The 12093-nt window shown below is 57.0% G+C and overlaps 1 protein-coding gene across 1 annotated transcript; it reads right to left on the bottom strand.

The window, feature by feature from the left end:
* Nucleotides 1-1147: 1147 nt before the first annotated feature.
* On the bottom strand, nucleotides 1148-7527 carry FBRS (fibrosin). The gene is made up of 12 exons (XM_011982477.1): nucleotides 7445-7527; nucleotides 7041-7246; nucleotides 6882-6926; nucleotides 6567-6662; nucleotides 6265-6333; nucleotides 5428-5457; nucleotides 4979-5050; nucleotides 4532-4649; nucleotides 4347-4427; nucleotides 3319-3402; nucleotides 2980-3187; nucleotides 1148-2890 (listed from the first exon to the last, which is right to left on the bottom strand). Exons 2-12 carry the CDS (start codon nucleotides 7041-7043, stop codon nucleotides 2308-2310), a joined length of 1389 nt encoding a protein of 462 aa, XP_011837867.1. The 5' UTR covers nucleotides 7044-7246; nucleotides 7445-7527; the 3' UTR covers nucleotides 1148-2307.
* Nucleotides 7528-12093: the final 4566 nt, after the last annotated feature.

Here is a 12093-nt window from a genome sequence, read left to right as displayed (position 1 = left end):
GCAACAGAGCAAGACTACAGGCTCACACCACCACGCTTGGCTAATTTTTGTATTTTTGGTGGAGACGGGGTTTCACCATGTTGGCCAGAATGGTCCCGATCTCCCGACCACATTCACCTTAGCCTCCCAAAGTGCTGGGATTACAGGCGTGAGCCACCACGCCCAGTCAGAACCATAACGTTTACATGCACCAGGAAATGAAAAAATTCATGTGCCTCACTTTGTTGCAGTGGCCTGTAATAGCTAGAAAAATAACTGGAGGAATTTCCCTGACAATTAACAGTGGTTGCCAGGTGTGGTGGCTCACGCCTGTAATCCCAGCACTTTGTGAGGCTGAGGCGGGCAGATCACCTGAGGTTGGGAGTTCGAGACCAGCCTGACCAACATGGAGAAATCCCACTTCTACTAAAAAAAAAAAAAATACAAAATTAGCCGCGCATGGTGGCACATGCCTATAATCCCAGCTACTTGGGAGGCTAAGGTAGGAGAATCGCTTGAACCCAGGAGGCAGAGGTTGCGGTGAGCCAAGATCACACCATTGCACTCCAGCCTGGGCAACAAGAACGAAACTCTGTCTCAAAAAAACAAAACAAAACAAAACAGTAGTTATCCTCAAGAGGTGGCAAGAAGTGGGATGATGGGGGCACTTTCCCTCTGTGCTCTGTACTTGTGTGTTTGAATGGTTTTATATGACTATGTATTACTTCACAAAAAACAGAAAAATTTTAAATTATAGATCTTTTTTAACATACTCTGCCTGTGCAGACATGTGCGGGGAAACACATAGGACCTGAAGAATACACACAGAATGATTGACAGTGGTTACCTGGGGGAAGGGGATGGGGCTTGGGAAGGTTGGCAGGTGAAAGAGAAATTTAATGTTTTGCTCAGTGTCTCTTGCTGGGTTGCTTGAGTCCTACATATACTATGTATTCCTGGTTATAGAAAAATAATGTGAAAAACTTCAGTGCCCAACCCTCGAACCCATCCCTCCAGAAGTGGCAGACCAACTCACCCAGGCGGATGGGAGGGAGGAAAACCTTGGCAGGATATGCACAGTACTGTCCTAATCCCTTCCTTACCCCAGGACCCACACACCCCACCCCGGTTCAACCCACCCCACACACACTCAAAGAGGAGCCAGGGGTCTCATTGTAACACTCATTTTTATATAAATATCCGCAAGTCATGTTACAGAATAAGCCCCACCGGGGAAAAAAGTCAACGTTAGGGTTTTGTTAGATTAACCCCTGCCTTCTAGGTTGGGCCCCAGCCTGGAGGCGCCTGCTGCTTTGGGAAGGCTGGGGTTGCTGCCGTGAGGCTGCCGAAGAAGCTGCCTGTGTCGCCCACCCCTGGGCCGACCCCCTTCTTTGGTGTGTGGTACATGGTGACCTTCTCTGGCCACCCTTAGCCTGGGGCAGGGTTTTGGAGAACAGGGTTCAGGGAAGCAGGGCCCAGGAGTCCTGGGGGCACTTGGAAATGGGGTAAGGGGGACTGAGCCATTAAGAAGTGGTGGAGTCTGAGATTTAGAGGCTGAGCCTTTGAGGGTGGGGGCAGAGTGAATGGGAACATGTTGGGGGAACCAGGGCTGTAAGCCAAGCAGGAAGCTTCTGCCCTTCCCTCCAGCCCAGGTCCCCAGGTCCCGCCCCCTGTTGGTCATCTCCTGCTGGCCCCACTTTCCCAGGGAGAAGCCTGACAGTCCCTTCCCGGCTCTTCCCCCTGCTATCTCCCTTCCCCACAGAGAGGCCAGAGGCTAGGAACACAGCACCAGTCTGAGGATTTAATTAACCAGGAAGGGGACTGTTGGGAGGGGCACCCCTGTAAAAATGTACAAAAGGTCTTGGGGCTATGTGAAAGGGGTGATAAATATGTACATGGAACCCCCCTTCCTTAAGCCCCTCCTCCTCCAGCCCTCGGAGGGCATGAGGACTTGGGTGGTAGGTGAAGGGGAGGGGGCACTTTGGCCTCTGGCTTAGTGAGCCCTTGGGGAGACAGGCCCAGGGCCTAGAGGCCCTTAGAGGGGCAAAGGTGCACCTCAGGAGGCCCCATGGCCCCCGAGATGAGCCACACTCCCATGCACACACCCCTCTCCCTCTCTAGAGGCTGACCTCTGCTCTCCCAGTGACCCTACACTCCATGTGATGCTTGGTCTCGTGGGGGTTGAGGCTTCTGTTCCCAGGTTCCATGACCTCAGAGGTGGCTGGTGAGGTTATGACCTTTGCCCTCCAGCCCTGGCTTAAAACCTCAGCCCTAGGACCTGGTTAAAGGAACGGGAGATGGAGCTTCGCCCCGACCCCTCCCCTCCCCTCACCTGTCAGCCCGAGCTGGGCCGGGGCCCCTAGGTGGGGAACTGGGCCGGGGGGCGGGCACAAGCGGAGGTGGTGCCCCCAAAAGGGCTCCTGGTGGGGTCTTGCTGAGAAGGTGAGGGGTGCCTGGGGCCGCAGCAGGTGGCGGTGGAGGAGCCAAGCGGCTGTAGAGCAAGGGGTGAGCAGGTTCCAGACCGTAGAGGCGGGCAGCGGCCACGGCCCCGGGTCCAGTTAGCTCCTCACCCGCCTCATAGAAGCGGGGTGGCCTTGCCAGGCGTGGGGGTGCTGCCAACCAGGTTGGCTCCAGGAAGCCAGCACAGCGATCTGGTGGGCTAGGGCCCAGAAATGGGGGCGGCCGGGGCCTCTCAAACAGCAGGTGAAGGCCCTGGGGCCCAGTGGCTGCTGCAGCGGCAGCGGCGGCGGCGGCGGCGGCGGCAGCGGCGGCGGCGGCAGCAGCAGCCTCCTCCTTCCGCTCTTCCTTTACCCGCACGGATTCCTTGGTTGGCCGAGGCCCCTCCTCGCCAGCCCGGGCCTTGGGAGTAGCAGGAGAAACTCGGAGCTGGGGCCGTGAGAAGGGGAGGTCCCTGGAGGGCAGGCGTGGGGAGAGAATGAAGTTCTCCAGAGGCAGCAGAGGCTGAGAGTGGGGCAGGGGCAGGGTGGGCGGGAGGCACACCTGTCCTTCTCCTCCTTGGTAATGGAGGGCTCCCTCCGCTCCACAGGCCGCTCCTTGTCTGAGCCTGGAGTCCGGGCGGCCTCAGGGGGCCGGACCCAGGCAGGAAAGGCCAGAGGACTGCGGTGCAGGCGGCCCCATGGGTCCGGCGGGGAGGCGAAAGCTGGTGGGGCCCCTGGGCTTTCTTTCTGGGCAAAGACGGCGCCGGAGTCTGGGCAGAGGGTGAAGCAAAGAGTGACAGGGGCCAGGAGTGGGAGGCCCCATTCAGGCCTCCTCCCAGACCCCGGTCTGAACTGTCACCCCGCGGCCGCAGTCCCCCAACCCCACCGCACCCACACTCACTGAATGTGGGGCTGCCCAGGCCTCCAAAGGCCCCGTTGGAGAGGGCAGCCAAGGAGGCGAAGCTTGTGGGACGCCCAAAGGGATCTGTGGGAGGAAAGGGGGGTGGTCAGAGCACTAGGCAGCCGGTGCTGAGCAGGCACCAAGCCTGGCTGGGCAGAGGCAGGACCAGTGCCTGGAGTCCTCAGCTGCCTGCTTTCAGCAGCCCTGTGCTGAGCACTTCCTTGGGCCAGGAAGGTATTGAGCTTTGACAAGCACCCTGTCGGTTAACTTCACAAAAAGCCCAAGAGGTGGTTAGGATCATGCCCACTTGAAGATGATGAAACAGGCTCAGAGAGGTGAAATGACTTGCCTGGGGTCATCTAGCTAGGGAGCGGTACCAACCCAGGGCTTCCTTGACATGAAGTCATGCTCTTCTCCCCGACTCCCCAACACCAGCCGCCTGGACCCATCGCAGCAGATCTCTGCTCTGCAGCAAGCCACTTGCCTGAAGACCTTTTTGGCTTCTCCGCAACCTGACATGCAGGGCCCTTCCCGACCTGACCCTAACTTCATGCATGCGATGCGTCACACAGCCAGACAGAACTAACCTATCCCGCCACTAGAATGTCACCATGTCCCCAGCCAGGAACACCCTTCCTTCAAGCCACCAGGCTCAACTCCTCCTTATCTACCCAAACCCAGGTGAAACCTCCCCAAGAAGCCCGCCAAGATCCTAGGAGTCAGTGGCCATGTTCTCCCCTGGGCCGGCACGGCCTCCCCACCTTCCCCTCCCAGGTGGTGTACTGCCCCTGCCACTGGCTACTGGGAGACAGGGCTCCAGCTGGCAGAGATTGAAGTCGCCCTGCTCTTCCCTACTCATTTTACAGATGAGGAAATCAAGGCTCAGAGGGGGTAGAGTAACCTGCCCAAGGTCACTAAGCAAGTGGAACCAGGTCTATCCCGCATTCCACCTGCCTGCTGGGTCTGATTTCCATCTCCTGGAAGTCAGGGACAAAGCCTAGGTTGCCCAACACGCCCTTGGCTCTTACCAATGTGGGTGCTGGGGCTCAGGAAGGGTCCGTGGGCCCCGGGAGCTGCCGTGAAAGGGTTGGCTGCAGCGTGGACGGCACCTGGGGCAGAGAGGTGGGAGATTCTGATGAGGCTGAGTGGGCACAAGCTGGGCCTTGGGCTACAGACAGGGAACCTCAGGCCCAAGGGGGCTGGCCAGACTCACCAGTCGCAGTGAAGAGGGAGGCCGGGTGGGAGAGCTCCTGCCCAGGGGGCAGGGCCCCATAGGGCCCCGGAAGGCAGGGCAGGAGGTCGTTCCGAAAGTCAAGCTTGTGGGAGTCACCCTGTGTGCGACACAGGGAGAGGGGCAGTACATGAGGAGCCGGTCTGGTCCCCCTCTTGCTCTCCCACGCGTGGTTCCCCTCCAAAGGCTGGCTGGCACCCAGATGGGGCTTGAATGCCTATCTTCTGCCTCTCTTGGAGCCTTCTCTGAGCAGCCTGCTAATGAGCCAGAGAACTAAGGTGCCAGCCATGGAACTGTTCAGCAGTGATGGGGGACAGAAGAAGATGTTTCTGGCCAAGATTCTACTGAGCTCTGTTGAGGGCCAATGCCCAGAGCTCAGTCCTCCCCTGACTCTGAGACCCACTCTCCCCAGCCCTCCGGCCCCAGTACCTTCATTTTCTCCTGGTGTCTCAGGATCATGTAAGCCACACGCACGTGCATGGCACACCACTTCCCTGGTTTCTGCCGCCCCAGAAGGATGACCAAAGGGAAAGGGAAGGAAAGAACGTTCACTCATCATCCACTCCAGGCCTAGCTCTGGGCCCAGCCTCGCCACAAAACATCCCTACTCATTGTTCCTACAACCAAGGGATGACTAGGTTCATTTTACAGCCTAGGAAACTGAGGCTCAGAGAGATCAACTGCCTTGCCCAAGGTCCCATGGCCAGTTCCATCTGAGCCCAGGTCTGCGACTTGAAAGCCCTCACTCTCTGCTGTTCCACATCCGGCTGCCTCCATGTTTTGGGCTTCTCACTTATTCCCAAGCAAGACCCCCCTTAACCAAACACCCTAACACCGGCCCCCAGCCTCATGCAGCCTGAAATCCTCACACAACTCACCCTCAAAGGTTGCCGGAAATGGTCGGGGATCTGGGGATGGCAAAGGAGAGATGGGAGGCGACTCAGACCCGAGTCCTGGGCCAGGTGCCTCACATCTCCACAGCATTCACTCACCCCCCACATGCCTGAGACACTGGGACTCCCTCAAACCCTTCCTGCTCAGGCCCAAACTCCTTTCCCCATCTCTCCCACTCTAGGCATCTCTCCTCCAGCACAAGGTTTCTGAACCAAGCCCCAGGGAGGTGCCCTGCTGGGAGGCTGCGGGTGGTGAGGGGCAGTCAGGACAGGTTTCTCAGAAAGCTATCCTATTAACAACTTTAGAGTATAGCGATCTGTTTAAGATTTCTTTAAGAAAAATGCCTTTGAAGGAAGTTGGAAAACCTCTGGCCTAGTCTTTCCTGTAGGAAACTGGTCCTGTGCGTTTCACAATGCTCCTGCAGCCCTGGGGTCTACGCTGCTGCAAGTGCTAAGGGGAGGGAGGGAGGCTCTGGCTCTCCTCACTTCACCAAGGGGCAGCTTATCTTTTGTTTTCCGAACAGGGCTTCCTAGTATGATGTCATTTGGAAAAAAAGTGTTTTGTGACTTTATTAAAAAGTTTGAAAACCACTACAAAAACCACTGTCCTAATCATCTTATTCCTGGAACAAGCTCATAAAACTCTCATTCCTCATGCCTGGGAAAGCCAGTTATTTACAGAAATTACCTCTATTAGACACCCGGGAACACCCCTGATTGTGAATTCAAGGGAGGAATCAGTAGTTCAGTCTCCTCAAGTCAGTTCTGTTCTCCCCGCAACACACCTTCCAGCTCCCCCAGGACCTGCCCTGGCCCCCTCACCTGTGTCCCCTTCTGGGAGAGCCCGCTCGGCACCGGCCCCAGTCGTGGTGGCAGCTCAGGGTTCGTGCTCTGGGAAAGGGGAGTGGAGGGATCAGAGAGAGCTGGCACCGAGCACAAAGGGGTCCAGAACCAAGCTGGGACACGGGGCAGGGAGGGATCATGGCTTTGGAGAAACCTGGGTGCAGCAGGGCAGGGCGGGAGGATAGGCACGGCTTTGGGGAATGCGAGGAGGGTGCTCGGACATGGCGTGTCTGGGTATGTCAAGATGGGAGGCAGTGGTGGTGTCTGGATTGGGAGCTCACCTTGGGCTGGAAGGCCCCCTGCAGGGAGCCAAAGGAGACAGCCGGCGGGAGGCCCGGAGGCAGCCCGGGCACTGCGGGAGGGAAGGCCGTGTACGGCTGTGGAGAGAAGGGGACTAGTCCAGGTGGGGGTGGAGGCGCAGCCCAAGTCCAGCCTGCCCGTCAGTCCACGGGTCTCCACCGTAAAGCCCCCCAGGGAGTTCTCCCAGGCTCAAGGCTCTTGCTTTTGTACTGAAGACTGGACCCCAGCAGTCAGGGTCACACGCATGGATGCATCCACGCCCACACCACACACCCCACACACACACGCACACTCACATTATGTCGGAAAAGGCCTTCCATCTTTCCTGGATATTTCTCAAACTAGGGGAGAGAAGGGAAGAGTAAGCTGCCAGCCAGGGACCCAGGCCTTCCCCCGGAAGCCATGCCCTCCCCTGAGGCCTCCGAGCCTCATCACCGGCCCAATGAGGAGCTCACCATGTGGGGGCCGTGGGGTGGCAGCAGGCCTGGGGGATAAGGGGTGAAGTGCTGGTGGGTGTGCTGGTGGGTGTGCTGGTGCTGGTGGTTGTGCTGGTGGAACTGGAAGGCCAGGGGCCGGGCCGAGCCCCCTGCCCCCACCACCTCAGGGCCACCCTGGGCATTCAGGTAGCGAGAGTTCAGGTCCTGGCCGATCAGGTCCTGCTCTGTGGGAGGGGACGGGAGAAGGCTTTAATGCTGTCGCCACATCAGCCTCCTTGGGCCCAGGTGACTGCCTTCCCTCTGGCCTCAAGCCACTCCCTCCTCAAGCCCTGCTGTCTGCTGAGGCCGAGGTGCCCCAAAGCCAACTGGGCCCGAGCCCGGGGCCATGGCCCCCCACCCCCCGGCCAGGACCCCAAACTCACCAGAAAGGGCGTTAGCGGCTGAGGCCCCAGGGTGCCCTGGCACCTGCAGCAGGGGTGGGGGTGGGGGCAGGGTGGGGCCAGGGGAGAACAAGGAGGGGTGGTGGGGTGGTGGGGGGGGCCGCAGCCCGGGAGGGGGAAAGCTGTGGGTAGACAGAGGCAGGGGCAGTGAGGGCGTTGGGGGCCGGTGGGTGAGCTGCGCGGACGAGGAGGAGGCAGATGAGGAGGAGGAGGACGAAGAGGATGATGAGGGGGGAGGCTGAGCCACGGGAGGGGCCGGGGCCTTGGGGGGCGGCCGTGAAGAGCTGGGGAGAGAAGTGGGGAGATGAGTGAGGGGTTGGGAGGTGCCAGCTCTGACGGGCGGGGGTCAGAAGCCTGGGTGATACTGTGACCCTGGTTCTCCAACACGGGAGGTGGCAGAACCTGGCCCCAGGACTCCCCCTCCCCCAGGGAATCCATTCTCAGACTGAGGTGCCTCCCACACCCAGCAACCCCCACTTCTCCCTGTCTAGGTCTCTGCATCCACACAGCTGCCTCTGCCATCTCTGGCCAGATGACTTTCCCTTTCTGACTCAACCACGGCACAGAACAGATCATTCATGTTGACGCTTAATTAGAACAAGCCACCTGGGGTCCCCCACCCTACAACAGTGGAAGCAGCACCACACTGGCCTGGCCTGGGAGTCAGGAGACCTGAATTCTAGGCCCATCTTGCCATGAATGCCTGGGGTGACCTTGAGCAAGTCACTGCTCCTCTCTGAGCCTTAGTTTTCTCAATAACAACAACGATGACAATGACGGTGACAAAAATAATAGAGCATCAATAATAAGTGTCAATAGTTCTTACCCTGTGGCGAGCACCTGCTTTAAAAGCTAATCCAAGTCTCCAACACTCCACGCCACCTTCCCCACTGCTGCCCAGCAGAGTAACCATCTCAACTGCATCATTGGCTTCTTTTAAGAACTCAATTTCTTCTTCTTTTTTTTTTTTTTTACTTAGCCTCCCCCTAAACACGTATGAAATCAAGGGGCTGAGGCATAATACTTAACTTTCTAAAGCTCAAAAAAGCTAACTCATGACTATTTTTTAAAGTTTACTCACATAAAACCTGAAATCATCCCATATGTTACTGACACTGAATGTACACGCTTTGGGAAACACTGCATTCACTCGTAGTTAATCCTCACAGTATGATTATTCCATTTGACAGAAGGAGGAAATCGAGGCTCAGAGGGGTTAAGTGACTTGTCAAAAATCACACAGCCAGGAAGCGTCAGAGCAAGAATTTGAATCTGGGTCTGACACCAAAGCCAGCGCTCTTAACCATCATGTCAGCATTTCCCAAAGTATGTTCCAAAGAACACTATTCCGAGCAGACTTGCCTGCCTGAAAAAGCCTTCTCACCAGCAAATACAACTGGGAAACAGCACAGCCTGGATTCCCCTGCAGGGGAATGTGTAACGGACTCAAGTAAGTCCTGCATTCATCTTTTTCTATTTGTTTTTCTCAAAGTTTTCAGCCTCAGAATCCTTTTTCAAGTCATACCCCACAGGTACCATCCTGTGTCCCTGCCACAGAAAGCAAGGGTTGGCACCAAATTGACCAGGCCCTTCCAGACTGCATCAATCCCCCAGACCACTCACCTGCCAGTGCTGAGGTCCAGGCTGCTGCCATAGGGAGAAGTGCGGAGGCCGAAGGGCGAGACCCGAAGCTGCAGCTGGGGCTGGGGTGGGGGTGGCAGACTGGGGGTGGCCGGCAGGGGTGCAGGGGGTGAGACAGGAGGCCGAGGGACCGGTGGAGGCGGTGGTTCCTTTGGGGGGAAAGGCACTAGCAGCGGGTCGGGCCCCGGGGGCTGTTCTTGGCTCCGCTCCAGGCCCGACACTTTAGGGACCACGGAGAGTTTTGCTTCACAGTTCCCATTGAAGGCGCCGTGGGGGCCCGAGGCTGTGGGGCAGGATGGCAGACATGCTCAGTTGAGGCTCATGCTCACCCCACTTCCCTCCCGTGCCTCCAGGCCCCAGACCTTGGGACCAACCTTTGCTGGTTGAGACAGTAAAGGATGGGTCGAGGTCATCATCGGAGACCTGGGGAAGAAGGGCAAGGGATAGGGTTAGGTTGTGGGCAGGACAGGCCTCCATCCAGGAAGGCCAAATAGCCTCTGGAGGCTGCTAGGAACTGGCGGTAGTAGCAAGTCTGTTCCTTCAGTTTAGCTGAGATCCATCAAAGACTGAGCTCTAGCAGGGCTGAGCTTGGAGAAAGAGCAGAGTGGAGCAGCTGAGCCCAAGAATCCGATAGGCCAGGAGGACTAAATGGAGACAGCGTTGAAGCAGCAGAGAAGCAGGCAAACCAAACCAAAACGTCAGAGGTCACTAGCTGCTGGCCCACAGGCCTCCCTGACTTACAGATACATTTGGTCCACTTAAAACTTTTAGTAAAAGTTTTAAACCAACTGTAGATATTCAAGAATCCGGAGATTCCTCATTAAAACTCAGGCTTGCAGATTCCCTCAAGAATGGGCCCCCTGTTCTTGTAGCAACAGTCAGCCTAAACTAGACAGAGATGGATGAAGCAAATGGACAAGAACCCACTGGTTCACCACAGTCCTATCCAATCAACTTGTGAAACGAAAACAAGACACACATCAGGGAATGCAAATTGAGTTACTTACATGGGCCCAACGGCTACAGCATTCATTTCTAGGACATATTATCTCACAACAAGCAAATCACCCCTAAGGATAAACTCAAATACACCTTCATAAGCTGAGTCCCTACACTGACTACAATGGTTTCTGCTCAGACTTGAATCGACATCTGCATTCTAAGAAGAGGCTGATGACCAGCAGAAGGCCCATCTCAGTGCCACAGCCACTCTGGGTTTCCGTGGAGAACCAGAAGTAGCTCGAGGGCTTTGGAAAGAATAGTATGCTAAAGCATGGACCCTCCATTCCTTGGTCAGCTAGCCCTAGTCACCAAAAGAAAAAATGACGCCATTTACCCTCCCAATCCACCCCCCTTCCTCCCAAAAACCTAATCCTGACTCAACCTAAGCCATGTTTCCCACTCAAGGGAAGGCTGTCTGCTGCACGTAGAAGGCCTTTATGCTGCAGTCCTTTTTACAAGCAGTGACACTGCCCACCCAAGCTCTAGCCCCACTCACCCTCTCGTCCAGATCACTTTCCGCGTCACACTGGGGAGAAGGAAAGACAGAGGTGTCACGAGAGGGAAGAGGCCCAGGGTGGAGTGGGGAGGGGCCAGGACAGGTGGATAGCACTTACTATGTATCCAGCTTCCAGAGAGTGACGGGAGGACGCCTGAGGAAGACCAGAGTCCAGAGGTGAGGGAGGCGGCTGCTGAGGCGGCTGGGAAAGTCGCAGCTCCCAGCAGGGCGCTCATGGGCCTCCAGGATCTACTCTCAGCCTCTCCTTCCAGTTGCTTCTCCCGCCACTGCCCACCCGGGTCCCAGAGCTTTCGCCATTTCCTAAATATGCCGGGTCCTCACCTCTTCGTGCTCTTGCCCAAAACAACTTTTCCCCATCTCTTTTCTTAGCAAACTTCTGACTATACTTCAGGACCTGACTAAGACATCCTAGGGGGCTTTCCCCAACCACAACTCTCCTCCCATCCCCCAGGCAGCACAAGCGGCTTCCTCATGTGGGTTTCTGTAGCATCTCTCCCCATCTTTGCTTTCTGTAGCTTCTCAAGTTTAGGTCTAGGTGTTTGCTTCCTATTTCTTTCCTGCTGGACTGCCACCACCTCGAGGAAGGGCAGGGACCTTATGACCTAACTAAGTTCCTTTGATGCCTCTCTGAATTATCAAAACGTTTGAAGTAGACACAGAACCAGGCAAAAGTAGGTGCACCTAACTGTAGAAAGGCCTTCGTCAGACCCAGATGAGAGTGAGGGCTCAAATTTTCCCTGCTTGCCTCTTTGCCTTTAGAGACTGGGGTCACTGTTTACAAGGGACAGTGGCGTTGCTGACGAAAAACGGGGCTGTGGGAAATAAATTCTGCCTAAAGAGTTCTAAAGGACAAGCTCACCTCTTTTCTTCTCCGCTTATTGGGCCATTTTCTGGCCCGATCCCCAGGGGGCCGGCCAGGCTCCCGATCAGAGCTGTCCCCTGGCTCCCCGGTGGCCCCACTGGAGCCCCCCCTCTTCCGCTTCCCAGAATGCTTCAGCCGATGTTCCAGTCGCTCTGGGGGCTGAAGAGATGCATCCTTCTGTGGAGAAGGATGTGGGACTGAGGTGGATGGAAAAGGGCAAGCTCCCGACCCCTCTAGGGATGACCAAGCTGCCTAAGTACCCCTCAGGCCGGGAAACCGGGTCCCCAGAGACAAGCTCTACCTCCTCCCACCCCAGGGCAGGGCAGAGGCCTGGCCAGAGGAGCCGGTTGCTCTGGTTTGGGGTGCCAGCATTCCCCCCTCAACTCCACCCACTCGGGGCACTGCACCCTCCTTGCTGCCCCTCGGAAACCCCCAAAGCCCCCCAGGCCCATTAGGCCCCACCTGCAAGGCCTCGAGGGTGGCGAAGCTGGCGATGGCGAAGCCATCGATCAAGTCCTCCTCCTCCTCTTCCTCCTCCTCAGGCTCCTCCTCGGCTTCTCCGTCGTCTGCGCCCCCCTCCTCCTCCTCCTCCTCCTCCTCCTCCCCGCG

This window comes from Mandrillus leucophaeus, unplaced genomic scaffold (assembly GCF_000951045.1).
Source record: "Mandrillus leucophaeus isolate KB7577 unplaced genomic scaffold, Mleu.le_1.0 Scaffold24, whole genome shotgun sequence".
Classification (NCBI taxonomy): domain Eukaryota; kingdom Metazoa; phylum Chordata; class Mammalia; order Primates; family Cercopithecidae; genus Mandrillus; species Mandrillus leucophaeus.
Note: the sequence above shows the minus strand (reverse complement) of the source record. Positions and strands in the feature narration are given on the sequence as shown.